Source organism: Euprymna scolopes, chromosome 17, assembly GCF_053919585.1.
Source record: "Euprymna scolopes isolate OS-2025 chromosome 17, ASM5391958v1, whole genome shotgun sequence".
In the NCBI taxonomy this organism is placed as follows: Eukaryota; Metazoa; Mollusca; class Cephalopoda; order Sepiida; family Sepiolidae; genus Euprymna; species Euprymna scolopes.
The window spans coordinates 74,741,215-74,761,268 of record NC_136498.1 but is presented as its reverse complement, the minus strand read 5'-3'; the positions used below and the strand labels follow the sequence as shown (position 1 = coordinate 74,761,268).

Genomic DNA, 20,054 nt, shown 5'->3' with positions numbered 1-20,054 from the left:
CTGTTAGTAATTTAGGCGATTAAAATAAAATTTAATATGGATTCGATAGGTCCCCCCTTTTCGAGGATAAAAGTTATCTGTACTAAGCTCTTGGACACACAAAAGGGGGCATATATTTGCTGCAGCTGCTGTTGCTGCTGCTGCTGCTGCTGCTGCTAATAATAATAATAATAATAATAATAATAATAATAATTCTGATTTCGTTTATCAACGTCTCTCTGGAAAGGAATGGGATTCATTTCCAGAGAATTTCCCTTAATCCCGGCTTCAAACCAGGAGCTTCAAAGATTAAGGGTTTTCCTAAGGATGTTGGTGGTACCTACAATTGCAGAGGTCTGAAGGCCGCCTAAAACATCGGGGATCTGTAGTTTTTCAATCGTTTTTCCAGACGACTTGGTACTATTCCTAGTGTACCAACTACTACTACTACTACTGCTGCTACTACTACTATTATTATTATTATTATTATTATTATTATTATAATTATAATAATAATAATTATAATAATAATAATTATTATTATTATTATTATAATAATAATAATAATAATAACTGGGATTAAAATACAAAGAGGTATCTTTCTAGAGAATTCCCCATCAGCACTATTGTTTTTCATAGCCACGATGCCCCAAAATGAATCCGAAAGGATTTTTCAATTATATCAGAAATGTTAAATGTATGTTAAATGTTTTTGACTTCTTCTGGTTGGGGTATGAGACCAATGATTTCGACGATCGTTTTTATAACCACAAGTCATGGTGAGCAGCAAATGAAAAGTTTCCAAAGTTATTATAAAATTGGCAAATTTTGGATTCAATCAGTTCGCTGACATCAATTACACTCAGGATCGTACTGCATTGCTTCTTCACCGCCATTTTTGTTCAACATAATGTCTCAACATTTAACAAGTATAATAAGAAAACGCCAATTCGGATACAAGTTTACTAATACAGATGAAAGAATGAACCACCTAATGTACATCCTGTGTGAAAACTTCTAGTGATTAATAATATTTCATAATTATTCATGACAATAAAATGGTTGATGACTCAAATCATATAATATTTCAATTCGTGAGCAATTGTGTCTTTAGATAGTCATATAATTTTTCAAGTGGAAATTCATTTATCCTTGAGAAATATTTTGACTGAAGCTTTTGTGGCATATTTGCTGAAAATGACCGTTGTTCTTACCGTATGCCAATTATATGACTAGCACTGGGAATGTCATTAAGTTTTTGAGGTGTGTGATTTTGGACAATAATATCTTCGGTCAATTCTAGAGAAGTAAGGTATTCTTCATGTCTATTCATACCTCTGCCAGATAATGGTATTGATTACTCTACCTTATTCATTTGGTTTTGCTATTTTTTAATTATTATTTGAAAAATTAAAATTTAGAAGACAACAATTTGCAATATATTTCGATTCTGTTATTTATAAAAAAAAATTGTCTAATTTTATTATCACTTAATTTTTGCAAAAATAAAATTGACAATTTGTAATATATTTCAGTTCCATTTTTAATAAAATTCTTTGATTTAATTCTTTGTAAATTTATAAATTTTGGATGGATAAAAATCCATTTCAGTTTGATTATTAATAAAATTGTCTAATTTTATTATTCGTTAGTTAATTTATATATATTTACATTCCATTTTTAATAATTATTTTCTATTTAAAAATTGTTACTAAATTAATATTTTTTAAAATATAACATTGTAATATATTTAATAAAACTGTTTACTTAATAATTTATTAATTAATATATGTAAAATAAAAACTTTTAATATATTTAATAAAACTGTTTAACTTAATAATTTATTAATTAATATTTGTAAAATAAACCACTTGTAACATATTTAATAAATATTGTTTAATTTAATAATTTGTTGTTAATATTTATAAAATAAAAAAGCGTGTAATATATTAAAAAAAACTTTTTAGCTTAAATAATGCTTTAATTAGTATTTAAAAATAAAAAAACCTCGTAATATATTTAAAAATATTGTTCAGATTTTATTATTCTTAATCGTAAACTTTGAAAACAAATAATTAAATTAAATAATTAAATTAAATGATTAAATTAAATAATTAAATTAAATAATTAAATTAAATAATTAAATTAAATGATTAAATTAAATGATTAAATGAAATAATTAAATTAAATAATTACATTAAATAATTAAATTAAATGATTAAATTAAATAATTAAATTAAATGATTAAATTAAATAATTACGTTAAATAATTAAACTAAATAATTAAATCAAAAGATTAAATTAAATGATTAAATTAAATAATTACGTTCAATAATTAAATTAAATAATTAAATTAAACGATTAAATTAAATGATTAAATTAAATAATTAAATGAAATAATTAAATGAAATAATTTAATTAAATGATTAAATTAAATGATTAAATTAAATGATTAAATTAAATAATTAAATTAAATGATTAAATTAAATGATTAAATTAAATTATTAGAAAGTAAATCGGGTAAATAAGTAATTTTGCAAATAAGGATTATTATTATTTTTGCACTTATAACGGTTGCAATGTTAAATGGAACTAATCGCAAACATTTAGCAGTCGTTACAGAGCTAAAATGTTCAACATAACCAATAATTGAATATTTGAACAAATCACTAGTGCAATACTTCTCTCTTTTTTTCAGATACGGATACCATTAATAAATCAATATTCCTCACACAAGAAGACCCAACGGTAAGAATAATTTGAATTTGCCTTTAAAGCCAACAAAATAACTTGATCCCTTAGTTGCCATTATTCACAGGCCCATTCTGAACTATAGTGACATGATTTCTTTTCGAGAAAATGTCTATAATTCAGGGCTTAAGATTAAAGGTCACGTTAAAGAAATGGAAATTCGAGAAATATCGCTTAATTGGTGTCTAATAATTGACGATCGAATTCATTGCAAAATTTATGTATTACAATTTTTAAATGTTTCCATATCATGCCTCCAAAACCCGTTTTAAAATACTCTAAAGAAACTGAAATTTTAGGAGTATTTATAAACTAGCAGGGTAACCACACGTTGCCCGGGATTGTATGATGGTCAACGAATATATCACACTCACATTCCTTTTATTGTTATGAAAATCGGTGAAATCGCCCATTTTTCAATCAAATCGATTGATTGCCTGCTCTAGTTGAGTGCCCATCGCGGTGCACCGGAAGAAAGCTTCATATATCTCCATGCAGTGACTTAATCCCAATACATTGCAGTCTACATTGCACTGTACAGATGTGTGTACAGTTGGCATTATATAATGTTGATTTTATAAAATTATTTTTTTATATAATGGCTTGAATTAAAGCTTAAAATGCAAAAGTCATGTATCATGGTTCAATTGTGCTCCAAAAAGAAACATTCAGTTCGAACTCGCCCCTGTCATATGAAAGAATTACTGTTGATTTCATATGTTGTGCGATGATAATGACTTGAATTTCAGTTTCAAATGAAAAAGTCAAATATCTTGTTGCCATTGTGCTGTATACAGAAGCATTAATTTCGAATGCGCCCCTGTCATATCAAAGAACCTATTGTTGATTTTATATGTCGGGCTTTTCGGCTTTTGTGGTAATAAAACATCTCAAATGCACTTGCGATGTTAGGTTGTGCAAGGTGTTAACTTTGGTCAAAATCGTTTGTTCCTTCTTTCATTAGATTTTTTCGATTATCGATTTTCAATACTTATCAAAGAAATTCCGATATAAAACCTATCGAAGAACACTGCTAGGCACATAAAGTACCTTCGGGTGAAATTTCATCAAAATCGGAACTCTCATAGGAACTTTCTCTCTCTCTTTCTCTCTCTCTCTCTCTCTCTTACACACACACACACACACACACACACACACACGCAAACAACATTCCCTTTATATAATAGTAGATTATATATTAATTTATTCATTAATACATATTATATGTGAGTTCGTTCCGTATGGACTCCGAAATGGCTAGGCTATTTTTTTTTTTAATTTTAACACAAATGTACTTTATGCGTCTGCTAGTGTTCTTAGATATGCTTTGTGTCGGAATACTTTCAATAAGGCTTGATGCGATAGGATGCTTCATAGAAATAAGTATAGAAAGTTTGAAAAATAACTAAAACAAAATCTCTGTGTCTAATGTATTATCTCTGTTTTTATATAAAGTGGACTTTTCACCTGGTCAAAATGATAAGACCACTGATAATTTATCTAACAAAAGGCAATTATAAATTACTAAAAAGGGTCTCAGTATTTAGTATAGCCTCCATTATTATGAATTACTTCAGAAATTCTCTTCGGCATGTTACGGCTAAGTTTTTTATCAGTTGCGAAGGAATTTTATCCCATGTACTAAAAACTGAATCAGAAAGTTCCTTTATCAAATCATACTGGTTTCCATCCTTGAACACTTCTTTTGCCATCCATCCCCAAAGATTTCCAATAGGATTGAGGTCCGTAGAACATGCTGGATGATCTGACAATTCTATATTATTTGAAGAAAAGTATCCTCGTGCTTGTCGAGAAGTGTGTATCGCAGCGCTCTCTTGCTGGAAAATTCAATTTCTTCCACACAGACGTGAACTTTCAGTCCTGATAGAAGCATTTTCAAGCATTAAAATGTACTTCAATGATGTTTGCCGGCCTTTCACTAATTGCAACTTTAGGGTCCCAGCTGACGAGAAAGCACCCCAGATCATTAAAGACCCTCCTCTACTATGCCGAGTTGAAAAAGTCTCTTTGGGCAAATTTTTATCATGCCGTGTTGAAATCCATCTGGATCATCTAAATTAAACTTTTTCTCATCGGAGAAAATTAAATTTTCCCACTTCTTTTCATCTCAAGTCTGGTATTTGGCGGCATATTTAAGTCGGTTAGTTTTGTGCTGTTCAAGAAGACGTGGTTTCTGCAGTCGCTTTAAATGATTGAAACCCTTCATTTTCAGATGCCTTCTGATGGCTTTAGGACTACATTCTGCTGCGGTTTGGCTTTTCAATCGACTTGAGCTTATACTGGAGGTTTTTAAAAACTTCTGATACGGCGATCCAGTGATAGGGTTAATTTTTTTTTTTTCTTTTTTTGGTCGACCTGGACTCTTTTTGTGCCCATATTGATCTGGATTTCTTAAAACAATTGTGATGACCGTTTTGTTACGATTCACTTCGTTTGCAATGGATCTATGGGAGAGTCCACCCCTATTAAGCTCAAAATTCCTTCCTCTCTCAAACTCTGATAATGGTTTCCCTTTTGTCATTTATAATTTAGTAAGATGTTTTTATCCACTAACAAGTTGCTTTTAGTAACATAGAAATCTTTTCGTATTCATTTTTTCAAAACTAGTCGATTTTATTAAAGTGGTCTTATCATTTTGACCAAGTGAAAATATTTGTTTTTAAAAAATAATTATTAGATCAGGATTAAGGTTTCGAATGAAGCAGATTTCATTTTTTTCCACCATATTTTCCTTTTTGGCAATGGTTTTAACCATTTGTTTGATTAAAAATTCGATATTATGCGTAAGCACTTACTTTCTTAAGTGGTCTTATGATTATATATATATATATATATATATATATATATATATATATATATATATATATATATATATATGACCTTGTCGTTGTCTGCGCGAAAAGTCTTTCCTAAACTCTTTTCTTAGTATTTGGTTTGCAGAGTTGAAATTTGATATATAGGGTCTTTGGACATGTAGTACACTTTCGACTTAATATATAGCAGACAAACAATGTTGCTAATGACTTGAAATTGAAACCAAAACAGTTGACCTTGGCAGGGTAAGTCAAATAAAGCATTAATCCCGCTGTTACTTATGCGCATTCGCAAAATTAAGCATTCATAGCTCAATGTCGCTTCATTTTTAATCTTTTCCATCCGTCTGTCGGTAGCTCAGAGGATAACGATGATAAATAGAAAACAGCTACCAAGGCTGAGGCGCTAAATCTTCTGATTTCGATTCTAGCCGATAGTACCCAAGGTATGTTTATTTTTATAACTTTTTAAATCATAACTATGCATTGGATAATAATTGAGAGAGAATTAGCTCTACACTAGTGCATAAGAAATATACATAAAATACTATTAAAATATAATATTTATGCGTATTTTACGACAGGGGAACGCCGAACCGTCTGCTAGTAAAAATAAAAGATATATATATATATATATATATATATATATATATATATATATATATATATATATATATATATATGATAAATAATATATTTATGTTACTCACCGTACTTTATAGAATATATACGGTAAAACACCGGGATAGGCATTAAAAATTAGTAACAAAATACAGTACAGTATATAATACACATGTATATAATCAAATAACATAAATAACACCGTAAATCGGGGAAAATACCATACCAGGGGCCGGAAAAATATCGTATTCATCATCGCAACTGTATCCTGGGACAACAGTATCTAGAGGTTCTACCGTATTCCAAAATTCAAAATGATATTTTTCATTAAAGAGATTATTCTGAACACTCATACACACATATCCACTCGTTCTCTTACGCACACACACACACACACACGGACACAAACACGCACACATATATATTGAAATATATTCAATTGGATATTCTCTAGTAATACATATACATGTATGATGATTGCAACATCTTGTCAGACGAGTGCCACTCCCTCAGAAACTTAAATCCATGAGCCCAAAAATTACTTCCATCGCCAGAGGACCATTTTTATAGACAAATGCCTGAGGGAGTATCTATACACAGATGATGTTACAGAGTCTTAGCTTTGTACGACAGCTAAGTCTCTCTCTCTCTCTCTCGGTTCAAAATATTGAGATCCAGCAACAAGCAAGAGCAAGATAGCCAGCAACAAGTTAAACTACAGACCTGCTTAATGCGGGTACTGGTCTTTATGTTTTTTTTTAATCAGAGATTTGCTTCTCCTAGAAAGGTTGCCTTCACTACAGCTTACGGGAGCCCTCTCCACCCCAGCATAATACGCACAAGCACACACGGTGCTAGTTGGCCGTTGACCCCCAAAAAGGGTTCATTTGCCCTTTGGAAGTTCTTGTTTTTAATCCTTCAGGGAGACTAGCCCCCCTCCTCACCAAACAAGGGGTGGGGGAACCAGTTTAGTCGCCGGTGACCCGACCATGAGGCAGGTAGCACTAGATTACATTGTACCAGTAGCATATGACATGATCTGACTACAAAATGTATATATACATTTATTCATATATATACACACACACATACACACACATATATATTATATATATATATATATATATATATATATATATATATATATATATATAACATCAGGTATAATGTATGTGTGTTCAAAACATTACAGTATATAAGAGTGCTTTTATATGTATATGAAACCTACTCAGTTGAATATTGTCGGGTTTGATTATTTTCTCTTTGAACATGCTTTTAATGGCTTAACTATTTGGCATTAAATTACATTTATAATAATTAAAATAATGAAAGATGCTACTTTGGTTTCATTAATGAAATCTTGTAATCTTAAACAAACATGCAGGGGGGCGCTCAGCGTTGCTCTCTTGTAAAATACGTTTAAATATGATATTTTAATTTATCCAGATTAAGAAATCTGGATAAATTAAAATATTTTTCAATTTTATTATGATAGAGTCAATTATGTGTAGATTATTTCATGTGATATTGTACCCAAAACATAGTAGTGATTTAAAAAATAAATGAAAAAAAAATGTGACTTAGGTGCCACCAGCCACAATCGAAACCGAAAGTAAAATTTGGAAGCAACAATGGGGAGAGATAGAGAGACAGACATAATGAGGTTAATAAATTAATTAGTTCCAATATTAATTGTTTACAGTCCAAACTTTCGAATCGATTATTATTATTTTCTCAATTTTTTGTTTGTATCGCACAAGATGAAATAGTATAAACACAGTTTCTTCGTAATTCAAAATTAGATGCATTTACGCTACTGAAATAAGAAGTTACGTGACTGAAAAATTATGATTTTCTCTTAAAATCGTAAAAATACGTAAAAAACTACGTGATCAATATATATGACATTTTAGCATATGACATTTTTCGCTTTGTGACGGTACGTACACCATAAAGAGTTTCTGTATATTTCAATTATCTCCATATATACTATTTGGATTGCAGAAATTCCCCTCTGAACCAAAGGATCGTAGATTTTCCACAACAGATGCCACATACAAATTCAATACATCTACCATGATAGCCACTATCTTATATAGGTTATGACCACTATTTCTGCTATGTGATAGTAAAATGCTACATTATATCCGATGAGAAACACCATCACAATCGCCACATCTACAGGGAAAAAGTTCCTATTTTTCTCTCTCAATATTTAGTGCTCTTACCGCTACCAGTTATCACCGGGTCCCATCCTGCATTTTTCAACTATATGGTGATTATACCCTCCGTAATTGGCTAAGGCATACGTAGACATAACATATTATTTCCGATTTCCGAATCCTAAACAATAATGATTCAATAGCCATGTTTCGCTCTTTCTGATAGGTTGACACTTGCCATTTTCATATTCCAGAATGAAACTAATTCCTAAATAAACGAACTCTTCTAAAAGTTTACAAAACTGGCGTCGCTCTTCCCATGAGACACTAACACTAAAAAAAAAAAAGAATCACAATCGCTCATAAACAAACATAACCTGATAACCTTATTTACTGGAACAAAGGTGCACAAGTAAAAAACTTTATATGCATAATGCCTTCTCCGTCTTTGCTTGCACATCCGGAACACTGAAAAAATGTAAATGCAGTAATGGTTTGGGAATGTAAACATGTACGAAATACTGACAGGGCACTAAGCCACCACCCCCCCTAAATAAAAACCCGCACTGAAAAAAAACATGTTTTCCTTTTCTTTTCTTTTTCTTTTTTTGCATTTACTATTGCTTTTTTTGGCATTTACTATTGCTTTTTTTTTGCATTTACTATTGCTTTTTTTTTAAATTTACTATTGCTTTTTTTTTGGAATTTACTATTGCTTTTTTTTAAATTTACTATTGCTTTTTTTTGCATTAACTATTGCTTTTTTTTTAAATTTACTATTGCTTTTTTTGGTATTTACTATTGCTTTTTTTTTAATTTACTATTGCTTTTTTTTGGCATTTACTATTGCTTTTTTTTTTAATTTACTATTGCTTTTTTTTTAAATTTACTATTGCTTTTTTTTTAATTTACTATTGCTTTTTTTTAAATTTACTATTGCTTTTTTTTGCATTTACTATTGCTTTTTTTTTAAATTTACTATTGCTTTTTTTGGTATTTACTATTGCTTTTATTTTTTGAATTTACTATTGCTTTTTTTTGGCATTTACTATTGCTTTTTTTCTGGAATTTACTATTGCTTTTTTTTGGCATTTACTATTGCTTTTTTTTTAATTTATTATTGCTTTTTGGGGGGGATTTACTATTGCTTTTTTTTGGCATTTGCTATTGCTTTTTTTTTTTATTTACTATTGCTTTTTTTTGGAATTTTCTATTGCTTTTTTTTGGAATTTACTATTGCTTTTTTTTGGAATTTACTATTGCTTTTTTGGGGGAGGATTTACTATTGCTTTTTGGGGGGGAATTTACTATTGCTTTTTTGGGGGGGCATTTACTATTGCTTTTTTTTTTGGAATTTACTATTGCTTTTTTTTGCATTTACTATTGCTTTTTTTTAATTTACTATTGCTTTTTTTTTGGAATTTACTATTGCTTTTTTTGGCATTTACTATTGCTTTTTTTCTGGAATTTACTATTGCTTTTTTTTAAAATTTACTATTGCTTTTTTTTGCAATTTACTATTGCTTTTTGGGGGGCGAATTTACTATTGCTTTTTTTGGAATTTACTATTGCTTTTTTGGGGGGGGGAATTTACTATTGCTTTTTTTGGAATTTACTATTGCTTTTTTTAAAATTTACTATTGCTTTTTTTTAAATTTACTATTGCTTTTTTTGCATTTACTATTGCTTTTTGGGGGGGGGAATTTACTATTGCTTTTTGGGGGAGGATTTACTATTGCTTTTTGGGGGGGAATTTACTATTGCTTTTTTTTCGAATTTACTATTGCTTTTTTTCGAATTTACTATTGCTTTTTTTTGCATTTACTATTGCTTTTTTTTAATTTACTATTGCTTTTTTTTTGGAATTTACTATTGCTTTTTTTGGCATTTACTATTGCTTTTTTTTCGAATTTACTATTGCTTTTTTTTGCATTTACTATTGCTTTTTTTTTGGAATTTACTATTGCTTTTTTTTTGGAATTTACTATTGCTTTTTTTGGCATTTACTATTGCTTTTTTTTAATTTACTATTGCTTTTTTTGCAATTTACTATTGCTTTTTTTGGAATTTACTATTGCTTTTTGGGGGGGGGGAATTTACTATTGCTTTTATTTTTGGAATTTACTATTGCTTTTTTTAAAATTTACTATTGCTTTTTTGGCATTTACTATTGCTTTTTTTGGGGGGGGAATTTACTATTGCTTTTTTTTTAATTTACTATTGCTTTTTTTTGGAATTTACTATTGCTTTTTTTGGGGGGGAATTTACTATTGCTTTTTTTGGGGGGGGAATTTACTATTGCTTTTTGGGGGGGAATTTTCTATTGCTTTTTTGGCATTTACTATTGCTTTTTTTTTTTAATTTACTATTGCTTTTTTTATTTACCATTGCTTTTTTGGAATTTACTATTGCTTTTTTTTAATTTACTATTGCTTTTTTTTTAAATTTACTATTGCTTCTTTTTGGCATTTACTATTGCTTTTTTTTGGAATTTACTATTGCTTTTTTTTGGAATTTACTATTGCTTTTTTTTGGAATTTACTATTGCTTTTATTTTTTTGGAATTTACTATTGCTTTTTTTTTAATTTACTATTGCTTTTTTTTAAATTTACTGTTGCTTTTGTTTTGGAATTTTTCTATTGCTTTTTTTTTTTGGAATTTGCTATTGCTTTTTTTGGCATTTGCTATTGCTTTTTTTTTGGAATTTACTATTGCTTTTTTTGGCATTTACTATTGCTTTTTTTGGCATTTACTATTGCTTTTTTTTGGAATTTACTATTGCTTTTTTTTAATTTACTATTGCTTTTTTTTGGCATTTACTATTGCTTTTTTTTGGAATTTACTATTGCTTTTTTGGGGAATTTACTATTGCTTTTTTTAAATTTACTATTGCTTTTTTTTTTGAATTTACTATTGCTTTTATTTTGGAATTTACTATTGCTTTTTTTTTAATTTACTATTACTTTTTTTTAATTTACTATTGCTTTTTTTTTGGAATTTACTATTACTTTTTTTGGAATTTACTATTGCTTTTTTTGGCATTTACTATTGCTTTTTTTTTGGAATTTACTATTGCTTTTTTTTTGGAATTTACTATTGCTTTTTGGGGGGGAATTTACTATTCCGGTTGACGATTAGATTTTTTTACGCCGATTACCTACGCTACAGTGTTAATGTAAATTCCATTGCATACGGAAACATTTATTTGTTATACACTTGTGTTTTCACCAATTTTGTATACTGTGGAGTATTTTATTTAATTTTATTTTCCGGGCTAATTCTCAAAATTGCGAACAATTGGGTGGGTGGTACATTTGTACATTATGTTAATCTCGACAATTTTCTTTAGAATGACCACTTTACAATTGACATTTCTGCTTAATTTTCTTAAAATATACGTATTAGAATTTGAGAGATGATATAATTATTTCTCGAGTCAAACAACGTCGCAGCTCAAATGAACCAGGACAGCCAATAAACCAGAAGTCTAAGATTCGAATTTCACCCTCATTTACGCTTATCAGTCTTCGAAAGGGCTAAATATATATCTAAACAGCAGAAAATTAACTATGTAAATTTTGAAAACAGTAATAACATTTGAAAGTGCCTGGGTACGTAAACATCTAATATATATATATATATATTTAAATAAGGGAGTAGTCACCAACAATGTGTATTTTTTAACATTATTTTATTATATCGTGTCGTGGTTTTTCATTGAGAATTATGTTTGGATCATTGTAATAATGTTTTTAAGTACTTGAAATCGTTTTTACGTGCGTTTCAGACGGTCTGTCCTGCGTACATCTTTCTTTCATTGTAATTTCTTAACCCATTTTATATATATATATATATATATATATATATATATATATATATATATATATATATATATAGTGTCAGTGGATAATTATATTTTCAAAATAATATATATGCCGCTCCCCATGTGGGGGTACAAAATTGGTTAAAGGGAAAATTATTCCACACTCGCATTTAGGTAATAATGCACTTTCGTAAATAATTGAATTTATTCAAAACGTATTGCAAAAACAAAAACAAATAACATCTCTCTCTTTCTCCCTCCCCCCTCTCTCTCTCTCTCTCTCTCTCTCTCTCTCTGTATATATATATGTGTGTGTATGCGTGTGCGTGTGTGTATGTGCACATACAGTTACATATATATATATATATATATATATATATATATATATATATATATATATATGTTGTAATGTAAATTTATACATTAATTAATTTAAAAAAACTAATTTCCATACCATTTTGTAAATCACACTTTTAAACTTTTATACATTTATTTTAGACACCTTCTTTACGCGTTAAAAACATATTTTTTACATACGAGACGCTTCACTATTTTAAGTAATATTTAAGTAAATATTTAAGAAAAATGTAATTTGAACGGAAGCGTATAAAACCATCCACATTTTAAACGAAACAGTAATCAAAAACTGCCTTATGACGACTGAAGAAAATCAGTGCAAAAAAAAAAACAACAAAAAAACGGATGGCCGAAGACAAATATGGAACTTTCTTACACAAATATTACCGAGATATTAGAACGACCATACGAAAAATTGGGAAAATTACAAAAACATCTAATATATATATATATATATATATATATATATATATATATATATATATATATATATATATATATATATATATATAAGAGCAAACAGTTAATAAAACATGTAAAAAACACTTTGAAAAAGAGTTAGACATATTTAATCTGAAAAGGAAACACTTGATAAGTGGATAGTCCTTAATCCGCGGAGTTTCGAAGAAATACTTTCCTTCTCATCGGAGGGTAGGAATTAGCAATATATATATATATATATATATATATATATATATATATATATTAGCTGGACGCCCGGCGTTGCCCGGTCGTACAATACGCTTAAACATGATATTTTCATTTCTTCATATTGCGTATGTATTATTATAGAATCAATCCTCTATTGATTATTATATATTACAAGGCAGAATTTTCCTGGTGGACTTATTCGGAAAACGAATAATAATGATAAAATAATAATGATAATGTCGTTCATCAAATTCCGTCTGTGTTAGTTTACAATATAACGTCACCTGATATTTCGCCTTAACGATGAATGGCCTGAAAAAGTCGCTCCTGATTAACGTTTAGTTTTATAATATGCAAACAAAGAAATAATCTACGGCGATTTTAAATTGTACTTCTTCTTTTATGGTAAATTGAATTCATTAATAAAAAAACATTAAAAAGGATGAGGTACACCCGGGTTTTAACAGGGGATCATTCGATCTGTAGTCGAGTGCTCTACCACTTAGTTATATCTACAGTTAACAAAAAATCTGGGGGGTTTTTAAGAAGAAATTATTTTTTTTAATTTTCTTATTTCCCTTGCCGGGGTAACGTAAAATCCTTCAATTTTATTTATAAAAGAGAAAGACCATTTTAAAAGATCGGATTTTTTTCGATTTTTCGAAAATGATTTTCTAATATTTTATTATTTCCCTTGTTCGGTGTAACGTAAAATATTCCCCGGTAAAAAAGTCTTCTTTTATATTTATACTAGAGAAAAACTATTTTTAAGATCAAATTTTTACGATTTTTTACTTCTCGGATGATTTTCTGTACAAACCATATCTAAGAATACTTCCAGACATATAAATTAGTTTTGTGTGAAATTTGCAAAAGATAGGCTCAGCCATTTCGGAATCTATGAGGAAGGAACTCACATACACGCACACACACTAAGTGACTTTTATATAAGAGTTGGTATATATATATATATATGGTGTGACGATAAAGTATTGCCCTAAAGAAAACAACACTACAGCTTTATTTTAAAACTTTTATTGAAAAAATCAATGCAAGTAACTTGATTATGTAGTAGAGGTTACATCTATTCAATGTAGCCGTCTTCAGTCTCAACCACCACCTCGATACAGGTCCGAAACTGGGAGCATGCCTTTTCAATAAGCACCGACGGGAGCTCGGCGAATACTTGGCGAATACTCGGCGAATCCTGACGATTAGGCTGGCTTTGGTGTTGTGGGAGGTCGTGTTTGTGATGTTCTCGACGTATGAGCAAATGAAGTATTCCAGTGAGTTCAGGTCAAGAGAGGAGTGGGCCAGTGAAAAACGTGAACAAAGTCGTAGCACTCCTGAAGCCAAGCTTGGGTATTTTGGGACTTGTGGGCCGGCGCCGAGTCCTGTTTCCACACCCAGGGTCTGGTAGCACCTGATTGCACCAGGGGATGACCACACTCTTCAGCATATCCAGGTACACTTTGGTGTTGACTTTCAAGCCGACTTCGAAGATGTGAGGTCACAAGTTGTGGTATTTACTTGAAATCATACCAAAGACTATAACCGTGGCCGAAAACTTTATTTTCATCATCCTAGGTGCGTCGCTGTTATTCCTGGAAATCCAACGATGCATTTTGAGGGTGCTGGCAATGCTCTTTTTGTCATAACTTGGATCTGTGGAAAGCATGAATTGTACAGTGGCGCATCTTTGATCTCGTTCTTTGAACATTGTGTCACTTTCAGGCATGTTAGAAGTTCCTCTTGGAATTGTGCACAAATGGTCAACTAATAGATGGTCTGCAACAAAAAAGAAAAACAGTTTGCGTCAAACGGAAATGGAATCATGCCGTCTTTTCTAGGGCGACAATTGTATCGTTCTACACACACACACACACACACTATATATATATATATATATATATATATATACACACATATATATATATATAATTCGTTCACTCTTTTGATATTTTAATATGATTTCTATTTTCGATGTGCGTTTGTGTTACTCTCTTCACTCTCCTTTCATGCTATCCCGAGTAAGGCTTCATCCCTTCTGTAATCGTACTTAAACTTTCTGTTAGACTAATTAGATCCTAATCTTTTGTTTCTCTTGCATATAATCTACGTCATCTCTTCTTCACTTTAAGGTTTTCGACGACCTGATTGCTTTTCTGTTTTGTTTATCTTATGGCGCCATTTTGTCTCGTGTTCATTTCCGCAATGACTGGAAAATATCGAATGGTCTGCTGTAACACTAGACTCATCTATACGGAAATCAAGTGAGAGGAAAAACTGTATACGTTATGAGTAGACCTATATCGTCAACCAATCCAGACGGGTAACAAATCAAGAGACCTTCCGACTCACAATAGCCGTTGGTATAAATATATGAAAATTGGTATGAATTAAAATGGAAAAAGTGCAAGACCTGAAGCTCAACGTTTTGACCAACTGTTACGTGAGATTTTTCAATACTGAAATTAAAAAGGTTAGGATCTGAAACTCAACGTTTAGGCCACCCGTTGCCTGGGGTTTTTCGAAGGTTTAAGGGTTAATGAATGTAAGGTGGTAGTATAGTAATCGCTAATGGTGTAAATTGGGTAGAATTCGATTATTTATGGGGGCAGATCCACAAGAACTTGTTTAAATTGGATTTGAAATCTACTATATTGCATTCAACCGGAAAACAGAACAGCAGAACAGTGTTCCACAGACGGGCAGTTCTAGGATAGAAGATTTGTTCATGAAATCTGCGTTTATATTTAGACACAGAGAGAGAGTTGGGGGGAATAGTATGTCGTGATTGTAGCTAATCGGGTGTTTTTTTTTGTGAAAGTTTGGTAATGGGAGGACGATAGACTTGAGTTTAGTCGAGCACTTGCTATGAAAATAACGGTAAAGCAGAGACTGGCTAGCAACGTCTCTTCTGTGGTAAAGAGGTTGCAGGATAAAGAAGAGGGCATCACCTACTAGGCTTCGAAGTCGGTTTTGAACTTTATCAAGGTTGGATAGGGCGCGCCAAGCAGCTTCTGCCCAGGTGTTGCAACAGTACTCCATTTTAGGGCGTACGTGGCTTTTATACAGATAGAGGATTGCATCGGCAGTGAGATTCCTTTTGGAGAGGTAGAGTGATCCAACTATTTTCCCAGCGATCTGGGCAACAGACTGAATGTATATGTTCCAATTCAGATCAAGAGTGAAGGTCAGTCTCAGAATCTTGTCAAGACATTGAGCTTCCCCAAGACGAGATCGATTTATTTCAATTGGCGCATAATGTGAGTCAGAGTGATTATGATGACAGGAGAGAAGCTTGGTTGAGTCTGAAAGGGGGGGGTTAAAATGTTTTTATTTGATTATAATGATGATGATGGGCCGTGTGTTTGATGATGATAATGGCTTGTTTATTAAATGATGATGATGATGAGGGGTTGTTTATTTGATGATGATGATGATGATGATGATGATGATGATGATGATGATGATGATGATGATGGTGATGATGATGATGATGTGTTGTCCATGATTTTTCAGCATGTTTGCATCGGGTGTTAACACATTTGTAGCGTACATTCTCATGTGAAACTATCGACGTTGTCCGCCTCCAAGTGTTATGAAGAAAAAAGAAAAAAGGAAAATGTATAACAAAAGAGGGAAAACAAAGTATAGGAAATAAAGTTTATCGGCAGAACAATGGGAAGGAAGTTGTTCCTTGGAGTATACAAAAGAAACCTCTGGTAAGATTGTGAATCAAGGTGTGGCGTAATATATATATATATATATATATATATATATATATATATATATATATATATGAATGGAAATGTATAAAAAAAAGAATACGAAAAGTATAAAAGCTTATAAATTTTCTTTATTCGTTTTCAATTGGTGACGTGCAGTAATACAAAATAATATTATGAAAAAAAATTAAAAAACTTGTTTTACAGGTACATTATTTTCGACCGATCCTTCAGTCTTCATCAGTGTATATATATATATATATATATATATATATATATATATATATATATATATAGTGTCTGGCATAATCACATTAACGCACTGGTTCCCGTTATATCAGGATGAACCTGCAAAATGTATTTGGATTTCAGACAACTTGGAAATCGACGAGAGAATCTATCAATATCTCTCTCTCTTTCTCTCTCTCTCTCTCTCTATATATATATATATATATATATGTCTTCAAGACACACACGCTTCCACACTCAACCCAACCTCCCAAGAGGCAGTCTTCAGTCTCATAATATTTGCCAAGATCACATCTATAAGTTAAGTAGAATCTATCACTTACATCCTGTTTATTTAGAACATAAATGCATACAAAATCTATAAATATTTAGTATTTGCAGATATTGAGAACTGAATGCAGCACCGAATGATCCTTCAAAGTCGTTCATATGGCATAAAACAAAATAGTCAAACTAAACAAATCAGACACGCGTGTCCAGTATTGGTATAGACTATTTCTTCATTGAATCTCCTTATCTCTCTTTTGCTCGTAGAATACTTAAATAGTCCAGCTGAAAATAGCTCGTTCACTGTTTGTCACATTGATATTTTCCGTAAGCAACGAAGCCGAAAATAGGCCTGCAAATATCATTTGAGATCTCAGATGCTTTTTTTTAATTATTATTACTATTAACAAGGTTGCTGATCAGATGTTATCTGCTATTTGTTGTTTCTACTGTTCAGGTCGGCCGTGCATTTCGGCCATAATTTCTTTGCTTTATTCTTTGGCTTTGATTCTTGTCTCTGGAATGACTTTTCCTTGCATTCTGTAATTGAAGAAGAAACTGGCATTTTCCTCTCGGCGTTTCCTGTTTTTCTTCAAAACAACTGGAAAATACATAGAAGTACAAGTGATTGCAAATACGAAAACGATATTTCATTATTCATTCATAGTTTACCTATCTGCTGATGTCAATCACAGCTTTACTGGCATTACTTACGTCTTTACAAGTGAACATTCTACGACACGCTAATCCATTCATAATATAATGGGTGCTTTCTCAGTAAGTATGTTTTTCAAGGGAGATAATTACATGAAAACTTCCGGCGTCAAATCGTACTTATGTTGTGAAGACCAAGTACTACATATTGATCTTAATGAAAAGTTCAAGGAGCCATAAAAATGTTTTTGTAAATAAGGATTATGTAATGAAACAAATTTATATTTTATTTAAATCTGTAAATATATACAATGCGTCAATAGTTTTCAAAATAAATTATGATCAATAATATTGTGCTGGGGCTGTCCGCGCTTGGCACATAGAAAAGAAATCGGTTTTATTTTTAATTTATTATTAATATTCATATGAAAAATAATTGAACAGGAAATGACGGAGAAAGAAAACGTGATTTTGGAATGGAGAAAAAATGATAGAAAAATATTGGCGCTATATAAAGACATAATCTTAATAACAATGCTACTAATAACAATAATTTGTTCCTAAATCACGCTTCAATTATTATTTTCATCGTCAATTTGTCCTGTTTCTTTATCAACTATATTGAGCTTTTTGTTACTTTGATAGGTAATTTTGAGCTTATACTTATCTTTATCTTTGTAATTATATATATATATATATATATATATATATATATATATATATATATATATATATATATATGTATGCGTGTATGTGTGTGTGTGTTTGTCTGTGTGTATGCATGTCTCGCCATAGATTAAAAGTTATAAATGTTGTTGAGAGTTTATTTTCAGGTAAGAACTCTTCGTTAAACATTATTATCATTGCTGCCTTCTGTCTGATGAGTATTTCATTGTTATTTTAATAGGATTTGCTGAAGCTCGGACCAATTGAATGGAAACTCCTTGCAGTCAGTGGGAAGCTGGCCCCTCTTCACGTTCCTCAACCGAAAAGCCAACCAGAGTTGAATGCCATGAAGCGATTTCCAAGTGATTGGCCGGTGACCAAACTAATGCTCCGGCGTCTGAAATCAATTCAGAAATAAAAGACACGATTAGAATATTATTCAATTTCTTCTCTCCTGTGCCAATTTTAATCAATAATCTCTAAATTTACACACCAATTCTGCCGATATATTTCCAGACGAGTGAAATAATCATTTTCATATCAAAGTTTAAGAGCCATTATTAAAATATCAACGTGCGCTCTAGACATCGCTTGCTAATGAATAAGAACCCAAACTGTTCTCCTACTTTAAGTCTGGAACTCAATACTATCATTTTTTTTATTTCAATTTCTAATTTTGATAATTTTATATTTTCAAATTATAAATAAAAAAAATATACAATAAATAAGATAAAATGTTTTTGTTGTTTATGGATATCCATCGAGAAGGTGAGATTTCAAATTATTTCAATACTAGCCGGCCGCCCGGTCGTAAAATACGCTTAAATATGATATTTTGATTAACTTACGATGTAATTTTTACTTTGCCGTTAATGCCTGAGCTATAAAGACATGTTTGCTGCAAGGCTTAAAATAAAAACATGAACCGATAGCTATTACGTTACGTATGCATATTCGTAATGCCGTCATATGACCTTCACCTGGCAGATTCCGTTTTTTTAATCTCACACTTTTGCACCGATTTTCCCCGGCTAAAACTCAAATATATGCTTCGCATGAGTTTGAATACCCTATATATTAAGTTTCATGTCTGTAGACCAAAAACTAACAGGGGTTTGGTAGGCAATTATTTTAAACAAACGTACATATATATATATATATATATATATATATATATATATATATATATATATAGAGAGAGAGAGAGAGAGAGAGAGAGAGAGCTAGAGAGATAGATAGATAGATAGATAGATAGATAGATAGATAGATAGATAGATAAAGGGGTTTGTGTTTACAATGACATATTAC

The 20,054-nt window shown here is 30.7% G+C and overlaps 1 protein-coding gene across 3 annotated transcripts in view; it reads left to right on the top strand.

Annotated features, from left to right (window-relative positions):
• The window catches only part of LOC145296802 (coiled-coil domain-containing protein 83-like), a 277,113-nt gene extending 257,632 nt beyond the window's left edge, over positions 1-19,481 (top strand). For 2 of the 3 annotated variants that reach the window (XM_080142876.1, XM_080142875.1), the window contains 2 exons: positions 2,678-2,727; positions 18,988-19,481. In XM_080142876.1, the coding sequence (XP_079999002.1) occupies positions 2,678-2,727; positions 18,988-19,164 (227 nt within the window). In that variant the 3' untranslated portion in view covers positions 19,165-19,481. The remainder of the gene's footprint in view (positions 1-2,677; positions 2,728-18,987) is intronic. The other variant, XM_080142877.1, reaches the window with a different exon arrangement.
• The last annotated feature ends 573 nt before the right edge of the window (positions 19,482-20,054 follow it).